Here is a 21,327-nt window from a genome sequence, read left to right as displayed (position 1 = left end):
GGGCCGGCGCCCCGTAGGTGGAAGGGCCAGCGCCCCGTAGGTGGAAGGGCCAGCGCCCCGTAGGTGGAAGGGCCGGCGCCCCGTAGGTGGAAGGGCCGGCGCCCCGTAGGTGGAAGGGCCGGCGCCCCGTAGGTGGAAGGGCCGGCGCCCCGTAGGTGGAAGGGCCGGCGCCCCGTAGGTGGAAGGGCCGGCGCCCCGTAGGTGGAAGGGGAAGCATACTAAGTGATGGGAGGTCACAGCTGAAACACACTTTAACTACTGCATGCCCGTAGGGCGGGTGATAAATCCAAATTAGGCGTCCTTTAGATTATATTGTAATATTGTATCCTTCTCCTCTGTAATATTATGCTCCTCCTCCTCCTCCTCTGTAATATTATCCTCCTCCTCCTCCTCTGTAATATTGTATTCTTCTCCCCTGTAATATTATCCTCTTCCTCTGTAATATTGTATCCTCCTCCTCTGTAATATTGTATCTTCCTCCTCTGTAATATTATCCTCCTCCTCATCTGTAATATTATCCTCCTCCTCATCTGTAATATTGTATCCTCCTCCTCTGTAATATTATTATCCTCCTCCTCCTCTGTAATATTGTATTATTTTCCTCTGTTGTAATATCCTCCTCCTCCTCTGTAATATTGTATCCTCCTCCTCTGTAATATTGTACTCTTCTCCCCTGTAATATTATCATCCTCCTCTGTAATATTATCATCCTCCTCCTCCTCCTCCTCTGTAATATTATCATCCTCCTCCTCCTCCTCTGTAATATTATCCTCATCCCCCTCCTCCTCTGTAATATTATCATCCTCCTCCTCCTCCTCTGTAATATTATCCTCATCCTCCTCCTCCTCTGTAATATTGTATTCTTCTCCCCTGTAATATTATCCTCCTCCTCCTCATCTATAATATTGTATCCTCCTCCTCTGTAATATTATGCTCCTCCTCCTCCTCCTCTGTAATATTATCCTCCTCCTCCTCCTCTGTAATATTGTATCCTTCTCCCCTGTAATATTATCCTCCTCCTCCTCATCTGTAATATTGTATCCTCCTCCTCTGTAATATTGTACTCTTCTCCCCTGTAATATTATCATCCTCCTCCTCTGTAATATTATCATCCTCCTCCTCCTCCTCTGTAATATTATCCTCATCCTCCTCCTCCTCTGTAATATTGTATTCTTCTCCCCTGTAATATTATCCTCCTCCTCCTCATCTGTAATATTGTATCCTCCTCCTCTGTAATATTATTATCCTCCTCCTCCTCCTCTGTAATATTGTATTATTTTCCTCTATTGTAATATCCTCCTCCTCCTCTGTAATATTGTATTCTCCCCTGTAATATTATCCTCCTCCTCTGTAATATTGTATTCTCCCCTGTAATATTATCCTCCTCCTCTGTAATATTGTATCCTTCTCCCCTGTAATATTATCCTCCTCCTCTGTAATATTGTATTCTCCCCTGTAATATTGTATCCTCCTCCTCTGTAATATTGTATCCTTCTCCCCTGTAATATTATCCTCCTCCTCCTCCCCTGTAATATTATCCTCCTCCTCCTCCCCTGTAATATTATCCTCCTCCTCCTCCTCCTCCTCCTCCTCCTCCTCCTCTGTAATATTGTATTCTCCCCTGTAATATCCTCCTCCTCCTCCTCTGTAATATTGTATCCTCCTCCTCTGTAATATTGTATCCTTCTCCCCTGTAATATTATCCTCCTCCTCCTCCTCTGTAATATTGTATCCTCCTCCTCTGTAATATTGTATCCTCCTCCTTTGTAATATTGTATCCTCCTCCCCCTCCTCTGTAATATTGTATCCTCCTCCTCTGTAATATCCTCCTCCTCTGTAATATTGTATCCTCCTCCCCTCCTCTGTAATATTGTATCCTCCTCCCCTCCTCTGTAATATTGTATCCTCCTCCTCTGTAATATTGTATCCTCCTCCTCTGTAATATTGTATCCTCCTCCTCTGTAATATTGTATCCTCCTCCTCCTCCTCTGTAATATTGTATTCTCCCCTGTAATATCCTCCTCCTCCTCCTCTGTAATATTGTATCCTCCTCCTCTGTAATATTGTATCCTTCTCCCCTGTAATATTATCCTCCTCCTCTGTAATATTGTATTCTCCCCTGTAATATTGTATCCTCCTCCTCTGTAATATTGTATCCTTCTCCCCTGTAATATTATCCTCCTCCTCCTCCCCTGTAATATTATCCTCCTCCTCCTCCCCTGTAATATTATCCTCCTCCTCCTCCTCCTCCTCCTCCTCCTCTGTAATATTGTATTCTCCCCTGTAATATCCTCCTCCTCCTCCTCTGTAATATTGTATCCTCCTCCTCTGTAATATTGTATCCTTCTCCCCTGTAATATTATCCTCCTCCTCCTCCTCCTCTGTAATATTGTATCCTCCTCCTCTGTAATATTGTATCCTCCTCCTCTGTAATATTGTATCCTCCTCCTCTGTAATATTGTATCCTCCTCCTTTGTAATATTGTATCCTCCTCCCCCTCCTCTGTAATATTGTATCCTCCTCCTCTGTAATATTGTATCCTCCTCCTCTGTAATATTGTATCCTCCTCCCCTCCTCTGTAATATTGTATCCTCCTCCCCTCCTCTGTAATATTGTATCCTCCTCCTCTGTAATATTGTATCCTCCTCCTCTGTAATATTGTATCCTCCTCCTCTGTAATATTGTATCCTCCTCCTCCTCTGTAATATTATTCTCCTTCTCTGTAATATTGTATCCTCCTCCTCTGTAATATTGTATCCTCCTCCCCTCCTCTGTAATATTGTATCCTCCTCCCCTCCTCTGTAATATTGTATCCTCCTCCTCTGTAATATTGTATCCTCCTCCTCTGTAATATTGTATCCTCCTCCTCCTCTGTAATATTATTCTCCTTCTCTGTAATATTATATCCTCCTCCTCTGTAATATTATATCCTCCTCCTCCTCCTCTGTAATATATCCTCCTCCTCCTCCTCCTCTGTAATATATCCTCCTCCTCTGTAATATTATATCATCATCATCCTACACCTCTTCCTCCTCCTCCTCCAGTTTATACTCCATTTAGTCCCATAACGTGTCGTTCACAATAACTACCTCCTACACATCTCACAGATCTCTAGTGTACTCTTACTCTTCAGGGCAGTGTCCCAGTCTATGTCCCCGGGTTCCTCTCTTATATCTCAGGGCAGTGTCCAAGTCTATCTCCCCGGGGTCCTCTTATATCTCAGGGCAGTGTCTATGTCCCCGGGGTCCTCTCTTATATCTCAGGGCAGTGTCCCCCCAGTCTATGTCCCCGGGGTCCTCTCTTATATCTCAGGGCAGTGTCCCCCCAGTCTATGTCCCCGGGGTCCTCTCTTATATCTCAGGGCAGTGTCCAAGTCTATCTCCCCGGGGTCCTCTTTTATATCTCAGGGCAGTGTCTATGTCCCCGGGGTCCTCTCTTATATCTCAGGGCAGTGTCCAAGTCTATCTCCCCGGGGTCCTCTCTTATATCTCAGGGCAGTGTCCCAGTCTATGTCCCCGGGGTCCTCCCTTATATCTCAGGGCAGTGTCCCATTCTATGTCCCCGGGGTCCTCTCTTATATCTCAGGGCAGTGTCCAAGTCTATCTCCCCGGGGTCCTCTTATATCTCAGGGCAGTGTCCCAGTCTATGTCCCCGGGGTCCTCTCTTATATCTCAGGGCAGTGTCCCAGTCTATGTCCCCGGGGTCCTCTCTTATATCTCAGGGCAGTGTCTATGTCCCCGGGGTCCTCTCTTATATCTCAGGGCAGTGTCCCAGTCTATGTCCCCGGGGTCCTCTCTTATATCTCAGGGCAGTGTCCCTCCAGTCTATGTCCCCGGGGTCCTCTCTTATATCTCAGGGCAGTGTCCCCCCAGTCTATGTCCCCGGGGTCCTCTCTTATATCTCAGGGCAGTGTCCAAGTCTATCTCCCCGGGGTCCTCTCTTATATCTCAGGGCAGTGTCCCCCCAGTCTATGTCCCCGGGGTCCTCTCTTATATCTCAGGGCAGTGTCCCCCCAGTCTATGTCCCCGGGGTCCTCTCTTATATCTCAGGGCAGTGTCCCAGTCTATGTCCCCGGGGTCCTCCCTTATATCTCAGGGCAGTGTCCAAGTCTATCTCCCCGGGGTCCTCTCTTATATCTCAGGGCAGTGTCCCCCCAGTATATGTCCCCGGGGTCCTCTCTTATATCTCAGGGCAGTGTCCCAGTCTATGTCCCCGGGGTCCTCTCTTATATCTCAGGGCAGTGTCCCAGTCTATGTCCCCGGGGTCCTCTCTTATATCTCAGGGCAGTGTCCCCCCAGTCTATGTCCCCGGGGTCCTCTCTTATATCTCAGGGCAGTGTCCCCCCCAGTCTATGTCCCCGGGGTCCTCTCTTATATCTCAGGGCAGTGTCCCCCCCAGTCTATGTCCCCGGGGTCCTCTCTTATATCTCAGGGCAGTGTCCCCCCAGTCTATGTCCCCGGGGTCCTCTCTTATATCTCAGGGCAGTGTCCAAGTCTATCTCCCCGGGGTCCTCTCTTATATCTCAGGGCAGTGTCCCCCCAGTCTATGTCCCCGGGGTCCTCTCTTATATCTCAGGGCAGTGTCCCCCCAGTCTATATCCCCGGGGTCCTCTCTTATATCTCAGGGCAGTGTCCCCCCAGTCTATGTCCCCGGGGTCCTCTCTTATATCTCAGGGCAGTGTCCCCCCAGTCTATGTCCCCGGGGTCCTCTCTTATATCTCAGGGCAGTGTCCCCCCAGTCTATGTCCCCGGGGTCCTCTCTTATATCTCAGGGCAGTGTCCCCCCAGTCTATGTCCCGGGGTCCTCTCTTATATCTCAGGGCAGTGTCCCCCTAGTCTATGTCCCCGGGGTCCTCTCTTATATCTCAGGGCAGTGTCCCCCCAGTCTATGTCCCCGGGGTCCTCTCTTATATCTCAGGGCAGTGTCCCCCCAGTCTATGTCCCCGGGGTCCTCTCTTATATCTCAGGGCAGTGTCCCCCCAGTCTATGTCCCCGGGGTCCTCTCTTATATCTCAGGGCAGTGTCCCCCCAGTCTATGTCCCCGGGGTCCTCTCTTATATCTCAGGGCAGTGTCCCCCAGTCTATGTCCCCGGGGTCCTCTCTTATATCTCAGGGCAGTGTCCCTCCAGTCTATGTCCCCGGGGTCCTCTCTTATATCTCAGGGCTGTGTCCCCCCAGTCTATGTCCCCGGGGTCCTCTCATATATCTCAGGGCAGTTTCCCAGTCTATGTCCCCGGGGTCCTCTCTTATATCTCAGGGTTACATATCTGACTTTGGTCTTTTCTGTTACATCACCCATCTTCTTTTAGGGAAATCTCCTCTGGAAGTCTTGGCTGGTGGTCTGGGATTTCTTTGTATACTCATCAGTAGATACATGTGTTTTGCTTTGTCCCCAGGACCCCTCAGGATACATGGAGATGGGATGCAGCTCCTGCAGCGGCTTAGAAGATCACACTAGTTATGTGGAAGCGGCCATAGCAAGCGAGACTTCTCCATGTTCCTCCTGCACCTGTCCAAGCTGCAGCAGCCTCCTGGCATCTCCAAACATCAAGAAGGGTAGGTGGTAATTATTAATTATTATTATTATTATTATTATTATTATTATTATTATTAGTTACTGTACAGTATAGCAGCATGTGGTGTATAATGTATAGTAACTGTATAACCCTGATAACACAGCAGCTGGATATGTGATATATAAGTTACTGTACAGTATAGCAGCATGTGGTGTATAATGTATAGTAACTGTATAACCCTGATAACAGCAGCTGGATATGTGATATATAAGTTACTGTACAGTATAGCAATCAGCATGTGGTATATAATGTATAGTAACTGTATAACCCTGATAACACAGCAGCAGCTGGATATGTGATATATAAGTTACTGTACAGTATAGCAGCATGTAGTGTATAATGTATAGTAACTGTATAACCCTGATAACACAGCAGCAGCTGGATATGTGATATATAAGTTACTGTACAGTATAGCAGCATGTTGTGGTGTATAATGTATAGTAACTGTATAACCCTGATAACACAGCAGCTGGATATGTGATATATAAGTTACTGTACAGTATAGCAGAATGTGGTATATAATGTATAGAAACTGTATAACCCTGATAACACAGCAGCAGCTGGATATGTGATATATAAGTTACTGTACAGTATAGCAGCATGTGGTATATAGTGTATAGTAACTGTATAACCCTGATAACACAGCAGCTGGATATGTGATATATAAGTTACTGTACAGTATAACAGCATGTGGTGTATAATGTATAGTAACTGTATAACCCTGATAACACAGCAGCTGGATATGTGATATATAAGTTACTGTACAGTATAGCAGCATGTGGTATATAATGTATAGTAACTGTATAACCCTGATAACACAGCAGCTGGATATGTGATATATAAGTTACTGTACAGTATAGCAGCATGTGGTATATAATGTATAGTAACTGTATAACCCTGATAACACAGCAGCAGCTGGATATGTGATATATAAGTTACTGTACAGTATAGCAGTATGTGGTGTATAATGTATAGTAACTGTATAACCCTGATAACACAGCAGCAGCTGGATATGTGATATATAAGTTACTGTACAGTATAGCAGCATGTGGTATATAATGTATAGTAACTGTATAACCCTGATAACACAGCAGCTGGATATGTGATATATAAGTTACTGTACAGTATAGCAGCATGTGGTATATAATGTATAGTAACTGTATAACCCTGATAACACAGCAGCTGGATATGTGATATATAAGTTACTGTACAGTATAGCAGCATGTGGTATATAATTTATAGTAACTGTATAACCCTGATAACACAGCAGCAGCTGGATATGTGATATATAAGTTACTGTACAGTATAGCAGCATGTGGTGTATAATGTATAGTAACTGTATAACCCTGATAACACAGCAGCTGGATATGTGATATATAAGTTACTGTACAGTATAGCAGCATGTGGTATATAATGTATAGTAACTGTATAACCCTGATAACACAGCGGCAGCTTGTAGATACAGGATGGAGCTGCAGATCCCCATAATGCAGTAGTGTAGTACAACAGGCTAGAATAGAGAAGCAGGGCTGCTGTCAGAGGTCTGTGTGGTCACATGACAGCAATGGGGAGGGGGGGGGTGTTCAGCCTGGACCAATCAGGAAGTGATAATCACAGAGCTGTGCAGGAGGACCGTGACTAACTTCTATATACAGCAGTGTGAGTGGAAGTGCAGGCACATTATAGCAGCAGTGTGTATAGCTGAGTGTGAGTTCGGGCACATTATAGCAGCGGAGTGTGAGTGCAGGCACATTATAGCAGGAATGGAGAGGATGGTAAAGACAAGGACTGACAGAGATTACCCCCACAGTCCTGTCCCCTGATGTAGGCCCCAGCCTTAAGTGGATCTGCTATGATTTGAAAGGTGAGGGAGACTTCCTGGGTCAGAGTACAGGGCTGTAGATCCCGCTATGCAGACCATGCCCCTCCCCCACTTCCCCTCCCACCCAGTACAGGGAGCTCTTATACCAAAGCAATGCTCTTAAACCAAGTCACCATTTTGAAGAACTGTGATCTCTTCTTGCAAAACGCTCTGTCCAAGTTACTCTTATATCGAGGTACCACTGTATAAATTCTGTGTATAATAACTCTGTGTATATATGTATATAAAGTATTTCTGCAAAAAAAAAAACTATATATATGTTTTTTCTCTCCTCACCTTCACGACGGCACCACCGGAGTTAACTCTTACCCTAGGGACCGGAAAAGCAGACAGCGAGAGGTTAAAAGCCCCTCCCCTTCCCCTAGACACCAGTGCTTTTCCTGTCCCTGAAGGGCAGGCACGAGAGGTGTGGGGGATCCGTGTGAAGGTGAGGAGGATCCCCTGAAGCAAAAATTCCCCTTACCAGCGGGATCGATCAGGTACATCCCTTCCTTCCCTGAAGGCATCTGGATGGGGCAAGGAAAGGCCCGCTTTGTGCGCCATTTCTGTAAGTGACAGGACGCGTGGGGCTCGCAGGGCCATGGCTCCAGCCTTCCCTGTGGCAGCGGGTCCGGTCGGGCTTCCAAGAGGGCGTGCGGCCTACTCGATGTACGCCGCGGCCTACTTCCGGAAGTGGGGCATGGGGCCTGACGTGCGTCACCACGTTACGTACGTGGCGCGCTGACGTCACAGACCGGAAGCGAGCGCTCCGGCAGCCGGGAGAACGCCGGGCGGTGCATTTAAAAGGATGGGCTCTTCTCTGCGGGTCGCCCGTCCTGAGGTCTGCTATTCACTATGGATTCAGGCTCCACATCAGCAGACAAGCCTTCGCATCCGCCAGCGGCGGTAAGTGTGCCATTATTGCTAGACTGAGGGTTGTGGTGCAGTGTTTCCATTCGACCTAGTCCAACCCTCCCTCTCTCTCTGGGTGCTCACCTGCTGTGGTTCACCAGGTGTGGGGCTTCTCTAATCTCCTGCCATGTGGCTAATTCCTGTTTTCATGCCTAGGAGAAAGAAGCCACTCAGAAAGAGAAGGAGAAAGCTAAGGCTCCCCCTCCATCTGCTAGGAAATGTATCAATTGTAATGCTAGATTGCCATCTTCCTTCATTAATGAAGTGATAAAAAAGGACGGATCATCCTTTTTACTGACATAAGACAGCTGATTAAAGATGAAATAAAGGGTTCTATACCAGCCCCTCAGGCTATGGCCCCAGCTCCCGCCCCAGAACCAACAATAAATCTTCCTCCTCCTGCTAATCCTCCTCCTCCTCAGCCCCTGATTTTGACTCCGCCAGTAGACATGTCTCCTGATATGGCAGTACCTGGATGCTCGGGTTCCTTGGTGTCTTCAGTTATATCTAAAAGACACAGGTCCCCATCTACCTCCTCAGTCTCAGAGGTGGAATCAGGACAAATATCCGACTCGGGGGCTCGGTCTGATAAATTGTTAGAAAAATCATCTGACAAGAAAAAGGCTCTCCCAGAGGAAAAAGCCCAGAAGAAAAAGGAGCAGACTCAGCATCCCAAGTATCAGGAAAGATACAAAGGGAAATCAAAGAGAGGTTATTGGAGTTACTCAAAGGGGGGAAAAATTCTAATATTTTTTTTCAAGCCCCGAGATACTAAGGTCAAACAATGACACAGCCCCAGTCGGGGGGAGACTGTCCAAGCTCTGGGAGTCTTAGACAGAAGTCACAAAAAATCAATGGATTATAAATGTGATCCGGGATGGATACAAAATAGAATTCGTCCAAAAAATTCTGAATCTCCCAACAAACCTCTCTTTCTCTTCAGTTGGAGCTTGTCCAAAGTGTCAGGAACTTGATAAGCTCCAATGTAGTGATCCCGGTCCCAGTGAAGCAACTAGGGAGGGGACACTACTCGAACCTATTCTTAGTTCCCAAACCCAATGGGACATGCAGACTAATCATAAACTTGAAACCTGTGAACCAGTATGTGAGATACAAAAGGTTCAAGATGGAATCCATAAAGAGCACGACTCCCTTGATCCCATCAGACGCCATGATGGCGTCAGTCGACTTAAGAGACGCATATTACCATGTCCCGATTCATCCATCATCCAAAAATACCTAAGGTTTGCTATCAAGATGGACGGGAAAATACAACACTATCAGTTTTGCGCCCTTCCCTTCGGGATTTTGTCAGCCCCACGCATATTTACCTGCGTTTACCATTATGAGCGAGGTTACCTCCTATCTACATCTGCAAGCTATAAACGTAATTGCTTATCTAGACGACCTCCTTCTAGTGGCAAACTCCTCACAGAAGCTCCTAGAAGATCTATCTTGTACAAGGAACCTACTTCTCTCCCTGGGTTGGTTCCTGAACGACAAGAAATCGGATCTCAACCCAGGCACAGAAAAAGTCTTCCTAGGAATTCTGTTGAATTCAGTAAAACAAATGTCTTTTCTCCCTCCAGAAAAAGAAGAGGCCCTCATAGAAAAGATAAACTTTGTTTCGCAGGAAAAAAGCATGTCGTATCCGAGAAGCAATGTCAGTTCTGGGGTCCATGACCGCATGTATTCTGGCCGTGCCCTGGAGTCAGGCACATTCCAGAACACTCCAGTCCCAAATTCTATCCTCCTGGAACAAGCAGAAATGGGGACTAGACAAGACAATGCAGATTCCGCTTCTAGTGCGTCAGTCCCTGGACTGGTGGCTGAAACCTACCAATCTAAGGAAAGGGGTACATTGGAACCCAGTTCCAAAGAAAATCCTAACGACGGACGCAAGCATGTCCAGCTGGGGCGCGAAGGTGGACTCTCCTGTTACAAGGCACTTGGCTTGCAGAGACAACCGAAAGATCATCCAACTACAGGGAACTCCTTGCAGTATGGATGTCTTTACAGCATGCCAGAAATAACTTGAAGGCATCTCACCTACATGTGCTATCAGACAATACCAGGGTGGTTGCTCACTTAAGGCACCAAGGGAGTGCAAAGCAGAACTCTCTCAGACACATCTCAGACAATATCTTTAAATGGGCAGAAGACAATCTTCTCTCCATCACAGCCACTCATCTCCAGGGAATAGAGAATTCCCAGGCGGATTATTTGAGCAGACATGTCCTGTCGCCAGGAGAATGGAGCCTGAAGGATTCGATCTTCAGAATGATCATAGGGAATTGGGGCCTACCACAAGTGGACCTCTTTGCGAACCACAAAAACAAGAAAATAGTAAAGTTTTTCTCGCTACAACCAACAGGGAATCCCTTGGGGATAGATGCACTGGCCCATCCTTGGACCTTTGACCTAGCCTATGGATTTCCACCAATTCCTCTAATACCCAGAGTATTACAGAAAATCCTAAAGGAAGAGGTGACTGTGATCTTGATTGTCCCCTTTTGGCTTAAGAGGGCTTGGTTTGGGATGCTGAAGAAGATGGCCCTGGAACCTCCTATTCTTCCCACAGATCCAGATCTCCTACATCTTCTCCATCCAGGGCTAGCAAATCTGAAACTTTCAGCCTGGATCCTGAACGGGAGATGCTTAGAAGCAAGGGACTTTCAGATACAGTGATTTCCACCATCCAGAATAGCAGGAAACCAGTCACCTCAAAGATCTATTTAAAAAAAATGGAAAGTCTTTAATTCCTGGTGCCCGACAAGACCGGCCTTTCCTGCTGATCCCAACATCCCACTTATTCTGGATTTCCTTCAAGCAGGGTTGAACAAGGGCTTAAAACCAGCTACACTCAAAGTGCAAAATTCAGCCTTATCGGTGATATATGATTACAACATTGCTGAAAATAGATGGGTCCAGAGATTCATGAGGAGTGCAGTTAGACAAAATCCTACAGTAAAGAATTTACTCCCCCCCCCCCCCCCCCCCCCCCCCCCGGGACCTAAATATTGTCCTTGAAGGTCTGACTCAACATCCTTTTGAGCCCTTATCCGATTGTGACATAAAATTTCTTTCTTACAAAGTCGCCTTTTTGGTGGCAATAGTATCTGCAAGAAGAGTGGGCGAGATGCAGGCATTCACAATTAGGGAACCCTACTGCCTGATCCAAGAAGACAGGATTGTCTTATAGACCGATCCTAATTTCTTACCCAAAGTGGTAACATCTTTTCACAGATCTCAGGACATAGTCCTTCCCTCCTTTTGCTCATTGCCAAAATCTGACTTAGAACACAAGTTCCATTCCCTCGATGTGAGAAGAGCGGTTCTACACTACCTTAGAACCTGTGAACCTTGGAGGAAGGATCAATCCCTTTTCATCCAGTTCCAAGGGAAAAAAATTGTTCAAGAGTGTGTTAGCTCGTTGGATTAGAAATGCGATAACTGAATCTTACAGTCTACAAAATTTACCATCCCCACTGCTGGTTAAGGCCCATTCCACCAGGGCGATAGCGACAACATGGGCAGAGAAGACATGTGCGTCAATCGAACAGATCTGCAGAGCAGCCACCTGGTCCACACCACATACCTTCACGAGACGCTATCGACTACAGCTGCAACGCAATGAAGACCTTGCGTTTGTTAGGAAAGTTCTACAAGCTGTGGTCCCTCCCTAAGGTAATTTGTTGGTATTACTCCTGTGGTGCTGTCGTGAAGGTGAGGAGAGAGACTTATTAGTCTTACCGTTAAGACTGTTTCTCCGAAACCTTCACGACGGCACCAACAACCCTCCCTGTATTATATATTTAATGTATGATACTCACGTGGTGCTAAGACTTGGTTATAATGCACTGGTGTCTGGGGGAAGGGGAGGGGCTTTTTACCTCTCGCTGTGTGCTTTTCCTGTCCCTAGGGTAAGAGTTAACTCCTGTGGTGCCGTTGTGAAGGTTTCGGAGAAACAGTCTTACCGGTAAGACTAATACTTCTTTTTCATCCACTGCTGGGGCCTTTTCTCATCTCCCACGCTTCTTTAGAGCGGACGCCTTTAGATATTGCTAAAAATAAAAAAGGGAGCACTTAAAGAACACAATATAACTCCAAGTAAATGAAAGTTCTGTGACATCAGACTGTCCACCCAGGAAGCAGCACTGACTGACAATCCCGCTCACCTGCAGCACTGACTGACAATCCCGCTCACCTGCAGCACTGACTGACAATCCCGCTCACCTGCAGCACTGACTGACAATCCCGCTCACCTGCAGCACTGACTGACAATCCCGCTCACCTGCAGCACTGACTGACAATCCCGCTCACCTGCAGCACTGACTGACAATCCCGCTCACCTGCAGCACTGACTGACAATCCCGCTCACCTGCAGCACTGACTGACAATCCCGGTCACCTTCAGCACTGACTGACAATCCCGGTCACCTGCAGCACTGACTGACAATCCCGCTCACCTGCAGCACTGACTGACAATCCCGCTCACCTGCAGCACTGACTGACAATCCCGCTCACCTGCAGCACTGACTGACAATCCCGCTCACCTGCAGCACTGACTGACAATCCCGCTCACCTGCAGCACTGACTGACAATCCCGCTCACCTGCAGCACTGACTGACAATCCCGGTCACCTGCAGTGAGACTACCTCAATAACGGAGGGTCCTGCAGGGGGGGAGCACACACCACTTCTCACTACCTAGGCTTTCTGGCTGATGGTTTGGTCACTTTTGAATGTTATTAATCGAGTAATGCCCACTATACCGGTGCTGCACTGCAGATAATGCTGCTCTAAGGATCTCGGGGTTCCGTGTCCCTGGTCAGAAGGTGCTTGAACAAATAAGAAGTATTCCCAAGCGCTGTAGCTTACTGGGAGAAAAATGACAACAGAGTGTATAGTGACCAAAAGGTTTATGTGCATCTGAAGTTCGGTATGATGTATATAATTGACATTTATGTATATGAGCAGTAGTAGTCTTGTCGTATGGTTAGCACGAAGACTTGAGGGTATATATATATACATCTGGCACTGCATCCGCTCGTCAGGGTCATGCAGTCCGTATAGAGAGTAAGTATATCCTATGACGACCACCTGACCTGCCTGGGTCACTATCAACTATTTCCTAAACAAAAAGGCTACTACTGTTTAAACAATATAAATCTCTTTATTAATATAAGTACCAATAAAATCACAACATGGAGTAAAATGCCTGCACACGAGAGGTACTGTCTAGACACACAAGGTAATATTAATCCAAGCAGTATATCTATGTACAGTATTATGGTGTATCTACTGCTAATATAAAAATGCCTACATAAAGTAGCAGAAATCCCTACAAAGTTGTGTTGGCTTTGGCGCTCTGTATTGCACTCAGTGTCCCCCTGCTATTGCACTAAACCCAGATGAATAAAGTACCTTAATAGTTATGAGAAAGTTCTCCAAAATAGGATTCAATAACTGGGAGAGAAAGACAGTACCTGATAGAACTGTGTGCTGCCACCTCTAACGCTTGTTCACAGAGGAGTGCAGATCCCTATAATCCTGTTCCTTATATACACCAGTGAGAAATGCCGGTCTCCAGACGCCTCCACCGCTGGTCACATGATCGCACGCTACAGTGCGGCGTCCTGACGTCTCCCGGCAGCTGTCAAACTTAGTAATGGAAGTGTAACTGCACACTAAAGGCAGAGCAACACCAAGCAAACCTGTGCTACATGAAATTCATGTATACAAACATGTGCTACTATGGTACATATCTAAAAGTTTTTTTGGTTGTACATACAAGCATGTGCTATTGTAATACATATTCAAAAACTGATGTTGAACTAAATAATAAATATACTGAACAGAATGGACAATATACAATCACTGTGTAATTAACCATATACTCCAGGGTGATTATCAACCATATAATGTGTAATTAATAAATATGAATGAATTATTAAATACCAATAAGTGCATGTATGTGAATAATTAATGTGTTATGTGTATACTCAATATATACAATTAAATCAATGCCAATAAAGTGCATAATGTATACTGTGGTCAGTCTAGTGATAATGAATTAGTCATAATATATTAATATACATAAAATTTATAAAAAATAGTGTAAGTGCAAAAAGTATTATATATACACACACACACACACACACACACACACACACATATATACACATAAACACATACATACACATACACAAGTTTAAACAAAAAATATGATTGTTGTCTAAAGACCTAAAATCCACATAAAACCCAACTGTGTAAACGTGTAACCATGTGCAAAAGTAAAGTGTAAAAAAGTATATTTCATTATATAAAAATATGTTGCTAAAAACAACATATTAGTATATTCTAAACCGCTTCCTCTCTTCTCTTTTCTCTTCAAGATCATCTTCTTCCCACTGGATAGGACATCAGGACATATAAAAACTCTAAATTAAAAGAAAATAAAACCGTTAGTATACATCACGTACACCTAACATAACACAAGGACCCTCGAAACATAGCTACAAGTCATCCCTACTAGGGCTACAAACTCATATGCATGACTATAAGAATGGGGCAAAACTTAGCATCTCATTTAATCCCTTGGGACTCACACAATCAACTTTCACAATCCACTTCTCTTCCAGCTGAGCCAATATCCTCCTCCAGTCTCCTCCTCTGTTGCCAATATAGACTGTCCATTCCTTTCACTCTCAGCAAACTTCCATTCCCATTGTGGTGTGTTCTAAAATGCCTTGGAATTGCTTTCCATGTCGACACCTCATCTGCTTCCATCCCCCGGCGAATGTCCTGTATGTGCTCACGTACCCTCACTTTCATCTTCCGTGAGGTCAGACCCACATATATCAGGTTGCAGGGACATGTTGCATAGTACACAACTCCTTCCGTATTGCAGGTAATGTGCTGCGTGATTTTAAATCTCTTATTGCCATCACTCAAGACAAACTCCGTCGCCCTCTCCATATTGGGACATGCAACGCACGTCCCACAGGGGTAACATCCCCACTTGGGACCCCTTGATACAAACACATTCTGTACCGTTGTGCCTCTGTGGTAACTCCGCACAAGCATGTCCCACAAATTCCTGGCCCTCCTATATGTTATTGCCAGTGTTTCAGTGATCCACTTGCCTTGTAAGATTGGCCAAAATTTCTCCAAATATTTTTTCATATCATCTGCCTTGTCATTATAGGAGGTTATGAATCTCACCTGCTCCTGAGTCTGATCTCGCATCTTCTCTTCTCTCCATCCTTGCCCGATCAAAACCCCTTTTTATGGACGGCTTGCTGTAACCACGTGATTCGAACCGTCTTGTCAGGTCTGTAGCCTGTTTCAAAAAACAAACATTGTCAGAGCACAACCTCCGAGCTCTAAGAAACTGTCCCACTGGTATCCCCCTAATTGTAGGTCTTGGGTGGAAGGAGGATGCATGTAACAGGGAGTTGACTAATATGTTTCTTTACAGTACAGATCTGTCTCCACCTGGCCATTCTTACCCTTATAGATCTTTAGGTCGAGGAACTCGATGTTCTCTTGGCTATATTTCACTGTTAACTTGATGTTCTTCTCATTATTATTAAGGTCTTCTACAAACTGCAACAAATCTTTCTCTGTACCCTGCCAAATGAATAATATATCATCGATGAAACTGGTCCATAATTGGACCTTTTTCACATTCCTCAAGGGGGTGGTACAAAAGAGTTCCCTCTCCCACAGCCCCAGAAAAAGATTGGCGTACGAGGGCGCACAAGACGCCCCCATGGCCGTTCCCTGGAGCTGCAGGTAGAGGGTCTCCTTAAATATAAACACATTGTGTGTTAGTACAAACTCCAATGCTCGTAGTAAGAATGTGCACAATTCCCCGTCTGTATAATGCATAGTCTAAAACGTTTGTACGGCCTCCAGACCATCCGTGTGTGCTATGGAGGTATACAAGGACTCCACGTCACATGTAACCAACCACATGTCATTTTCCAGGGAAATCCCATCCAACCTTCTTAAAGGGGTAGTGCGGCGGTAAAAAATTATTCACAGAATAACACACATTACAAAGTTATACAACTTTGTAATGTATGTTATGTCTGTGAACGGCCCCCTTCCCAGTGTCCCACCACCCCCACCCGTGTACCCGGAAGTGTGGTGCATTATACATTACCTGATCCGTGTCGTGCCCGTCCGCCATCTTGTGCCAAACGTCATCTTCGGCCTGCCGGCCCGAACACCTCCGATCTTCCCGAGTGCCGGGCGCCCTCTGCTGCATCATCAGCTGCTCAGCCGCGATTGGCTGAGCATAACTGTGCTAACTTTAACACATCCCCTGTGTCTTTGATGAAAGATGGCAGATTCTCCAAAAATGTATCCAGGTATTTACCTAGTGGCTCCATTTCCCGATACGATCGGTGGTCCCGGAGGATTTTTGAGGCTTTTGTGCACCTTGGGCAGCAGGTACAAGCATGCCATCCTAGGATCTTCCACCAGTAGGCATTTCAAGGTTTCTCGTTCATACATAGCAACAGGCCATACGACCACGTTGCCGCCATTATCGGCTCCTTTAAATATTATGCCTTTTAATGTTCTTTAATTCCTTGAGTGCCTGTCTTTGTTCAGCGCTTAGCTTGTCATTCCTCCGTCTACCCGATATCTTTTCAAATTCACTGGTCACTGTTTTCACAAAGATATCGACACTAGGGCACAGGTTTAGGGGTGGAAATCTGGTGGATTTTGCCACCATCTGAGGGATTTCCTTACCTTCCTTGTTCTCTCCTTGCTGTTCTTGTAGTAATTCCTCCAATGTTTTCAATATCTCTAAATCTTCTTTAGAAAAGTCACTGTGTGCCGGATCGGTCATGTAATTTCTTTAAGACCAGTTTCCTGGCAAACAAATTCAAGTCCTTTAATGCTGTAAAAAAATCAAAACCAGAGGTTGGTGAGAACGTCAAGCCAAGGCTTAAAACTTCCAACTGTGTTGGGGGTAAGAACAGCATCTGACAGGTTGATCACCTGTATACCTGTTCTGTCACCCCCTACCTGTGTCTGAGTAAGTACCTGTCTCTAGCTGCACTGTCCCCCGGTTTGTATCAGTCTGTTGCTTATCGGTTTGTTCGTAGTTGAATAAAGAGTTCTGCGTGATTGAGTGAGTTCCAAGGAGTCCTCGTTGTAGTGATGTCACTAGTGGATAGAGGCCGTTCAGGATCAAAAATCTAATGCGTTTCAGCGAACTCTGGTCGCCCACGTGACGATGTGTATATATCTTCAAGTCTTAGTGCTAACCATACGACAAGACTACTACTGCTCATATACATAAATGTCAATTATATACATCATACTGAACTTCAGATGCACATAAACCTTTTGGTCACTATACACTCTGTTGTCATTTTTCTCCCAGTAAGCTACAGCGCTTTGGGAATACTTTTCATTTGTTCAAGCACTTTTGAATGTTGCTGGTGCTTTTACACTTGTGGTAGCATGAGACGGACTCTACAACCCACACAAGTGGCTCAGGTAGTGCAGCTCATCCAGGATGGCACATCAATGCCAGCTGTGGCAAGAAGGTTTGCTGTGTCTGTCAGTGTAGTGTCCAGAGTCTGAAAGCTACCAGGAGACAGGTCAGTACACCAGGAGACGTGGAGGAGGCCATAGTGCGCTGTACCTGTACCTGAGGGGGTGACAGTGTGCTGTAGCTGTACCTGAGGTGGTGACAGTGTGCTGTAGCTGTACCTGAGGGGGTGACAGTGTGCTGTAGCTGTACCTGAGGCGGTGACAGTGTGCTGTATCTGTACCTGAGGTGGTGACAGTGTGCTGTAGCTGTACCTGAGGGGGTGACAGTGTGCTGTAGCTGTACCTGAGGCGGTGACAGTGTGCTGTATCTGTACCTGAGGTGGTGACAGTGTGCTGTAGCTGTACCTGAGGGGGTGACAGTGTGCTGTAGCTGTACCTGAGGCGGTGACAGTGTGCTGTATCTGTACCTGAGGTGGTGACAGTGTGCTGTAGCTGTACCTGTACCTGAGGTGGTGACAGTGTGCTGTAGCTGTACCTGAGGTGGGGACAATGTGCTGTAGCTGTAGCTGAGGTGGTGACAGTGTGCTGTAGCTGTACCTGAGGTGGTGACAGTGTGCTGTAGCTGTACCTGAGGTGGTGACAGTGTGCTGTAGCTGTACCTGAGGTGGTGACAGTGTGCTGTAGATGTACCTGAGGTGGTGACAGTGTGCTGTAGCTGTACCTGAGGAGGTGACAGTGTGCTGTAGCTGTACCTGAGTAGGTGACAGTGTGCTGTAGCTGAGGTGGTGACAGTGTGCTGTAGCTGTACCTGAGGTGGTGACAGTGTGCTGTAGCTGTACCTGAGGTGGTGACAGTGTGCTGTAGCTGTACCTGAGGTGGTGACAGTGTGCTGTACCTGAGGTGGTGACAGTGTGCTGTAGCTGTACCTGAGGAGGTGACAGTGTGCTGTAGCTGAGGTGGTGACAGTGTGCTGTAGCTGTACCTGAGGTGGTGACAGTGTGCTGTAGCTGTACCTGAGGTGGTGACAGTGTGCTGTAGCTGTACCTGAGGTGGTGACAGTGTGCTGTACCTGAGGTGGTGACAGTGTGCTGTAGCTGTACCTGAGGAGGTGACAGTGTGCTGTAGCTGTACCTGAGGAGGTGACAGTGTGCTGTAGCTGTAGCTGAGGTGGTGACAGTGTGCTGTAGCTGTACCTGAGGTGGTGACAGTGTGCTGTAGCTGTACCTGAGGTGGTGACAGTGTGCTGTACCTGTACCTGAGGGGGTGACAGTGTGCTGTAGCTGTACCTGAGGAGGTGACAGTGTGCTGTAGCTGTACCTGAGGGGGTGACAGTGTGCTGTAGCTGTACCTGAGGGGGTGACAGTGTGCTGTACCTGAGGTGGTGACAGTGTGCTGTAGATGTAGCTGAGGTGGTGACAGTGTGCTGTAGATGTAGCTGAGGTGGTGACAGTGTGCTGTAGCTGTAGCTGAGGTGGTGACAGTGTGCTGTAGCTGTACCTGAGGTGGTGACAGTGTGCTGTAGCTGTACCTGAGGTGGTGACAGTGTGCTGTACCTGTACCTGAGGGGGTGACAGTGTGCTGTAGCTGTACCTGAGGTGGTGACAGTGTGCTGTACCTGTACCTGAGGTGGTGACAGTGTGCTGTACCTGTACCTGAGGAGGTGACAGTGTGCTGTACCTGTACCTGAGGTGGTGACAGTGTGATGTAGCTGAGGGGGTGACAGTGTGCTGTAGCTGTACCTGAGGTGGTGACAGTGTGCTGTAGCTGTACCTGAGGGGGTGACAGTGTGCTGTAGCTGTAGCTGAGGTGGTGACAGTGTGCTGTAGCTGTACCTGAGGGGGTGACAGTGTGCTGTAGCTGTACCTGAGGGGGTGACAGTGCGCTGTACCTGAGGTGGTGACAGTGTGCTGTAGATGTAGCTGAGGTGGTGACAGTGTGCTGTAGCTGTAGCTGAGGTGGTGACAGTGTGCTGTAGATGTACCTGAGGTGGTGACAGTGTGCTGTAGCTGTACCTGAGGTGGTGACAGTGTGCTGTAGATGTACCTGAGGGGGTGACAGTGTGCTGTAGCTGTATCTGAGGTGGTGACAGTGTGCTGTAGCTGAGGTGGTGACAGTGTGCTGTAGCTGTAGCTGAGGTGGTGACAGTGTGCTGTAGCTGTACCTGAGGGGGTGACAGTGTGCTGTAGCTGTACCTGAGGTGGTGACAGTGTGCTGTACCTGTACCTGAGGTGGTGACAGTGTGCTGTACCTGTACCTGAGGAGGTGACAGTGTGCTGTACCTGTACCTGAGGTGGTGACAGTGTGATGTAGCTGAGGGGGTGACAGTGTGCTGTAGCTGTACCTGAGGTGGTGACAGTGTGCTGTAGCTGTACCTGAGGTGGTGACAGTGTGCTGTAGCTGTACCTGAGGAGGTGACAGTGTGCTGTAGCTGTAGCTGAGGTGGTGACAGTGTGCTGTAGCTGTACCTGAGGTGGTGACAGTGTGCTGTAGCTGTACCTGAGGAGGTGACAGTGTGCGCTGTAGCTGAGGTGGTGACAGTGTGCTGTAGCTGTATCTGATGAGGTGACAGTGTGCTGTAGCTGTACCTGAGGTGGTGACAGTGTGCTGTAGCTGTACCTGAGGTGGTGACAGTGTGCTGTAGCTGAGGTGGTGACAGTGTCATATAGCTGTACCTGAGGGGGTGACAGTGTGCTGTAGCTGTACCTGAGGTGGTGACAGTGTGCTGTAGCTGTACCTGAGGGGGTGACAGTGTGCTGTAGCTGTACCTGAGGTGGTGACAGTGCGCTGTAGCTGTACCTGAGGTGGTGACAGTGTGCTGTAGCTGTACCTGAGGTGGTGACAGTGTGCTGTAGCTGTACCTGAGGTGGTGAAAGTGTGCTGTAGCTGTACCTGAGGGGGTGACAGTCTGCTGTAGCTGTACCTGAGGGGGTGACAGTGTGCTGTAGCTGTACCTGAGGTGGTGACAGTGTGCTGTACCTGTACCTGAGGTGGTGACAGTGTGCTGTAGCTGTACCTGAGGTGGTGACAGTGTGCTGTACCTGTACCTGAGGGGCTGACAGTGTGCTGTAGCTGTACCTGAGGAGGTGACAGTGCGCTGTAGCTGTACCTGAGGGGGTGACAGTGCGCTGTAGCTGTACCTGAGGTGGTGACAGTGTGCTGTACCTGAGGTGGTGACAGTGTGCTGTACCTGTACCTGAGGTGGTGACAGTGTGCTGTACCTGTACCTGAGGAGGTGACAGTGTGCTGTACCTGTACGTGAGGTGGTGACAGTGTGCTGTAGCTGTACCTGAGGTGGTGACAGTGTGCTGTAGCTGTACCTGAGGTGGTGACAGTGTGATGTAGCTGAGGGGGTGACAGTGTGCTGTAGCTGTACCTGAGGTGGTGACAGTGTGCTGTAGCTGTACCTGAGGTGGTGACAGTGTGCTGTAGCTGTACCTGAGGAGGTGACAGTGTGCTGTAGCT

General features: G+C 47.2%; 1 protein-coding gene across 1 annotated transcript in view; it reads left to right on the top strand.

Moving 5' to 3' along the window:
• Positions 1 to 21,327, top strand: part of GGNBP2 (gametogenetin binding protein 2) — a 79,422-nt gene that overhangs the window by 35,417 nt on the left and 22,678 nt on the right. Inside the window, exons 5-6 of the mRNA XM_069946061.1 lie at positions 5,396 to 5,555; positions 15,557 to 15,682. Coding sequence (XP_069802162.1) covers positions 5,396 to 5,555; positions 15,557 to 15,682 — 286 coding nt within the window. The remainder of the gene's footprint in view (positions 1 to 5,395; positions 5,556 to 15,556; positions 15,683 to 21,327) is intronic.

This window comes from Dendropsophus ebraccatus, chromosome 11 (genome assembly GCF_027789765.1).
Source record: "Dendropsophus ebraccatus isolate aDenEbr1 chromosome 11, aDenEbr1.pat, whole genome shotgun sequence".
Taxonomy (NCBI): domain Eukaryota; kingdom Metazoa; phylum Chordata; class Amphibia; order Anura; family Hylidae; genus Dendropsophus; species Dendropsophus ebraccatus.
The sequence above is the reverse complement of the archived record's forward strand: the minus strand, read 5'-3'. Positions and strand labels throughout refer to the sequence as shown.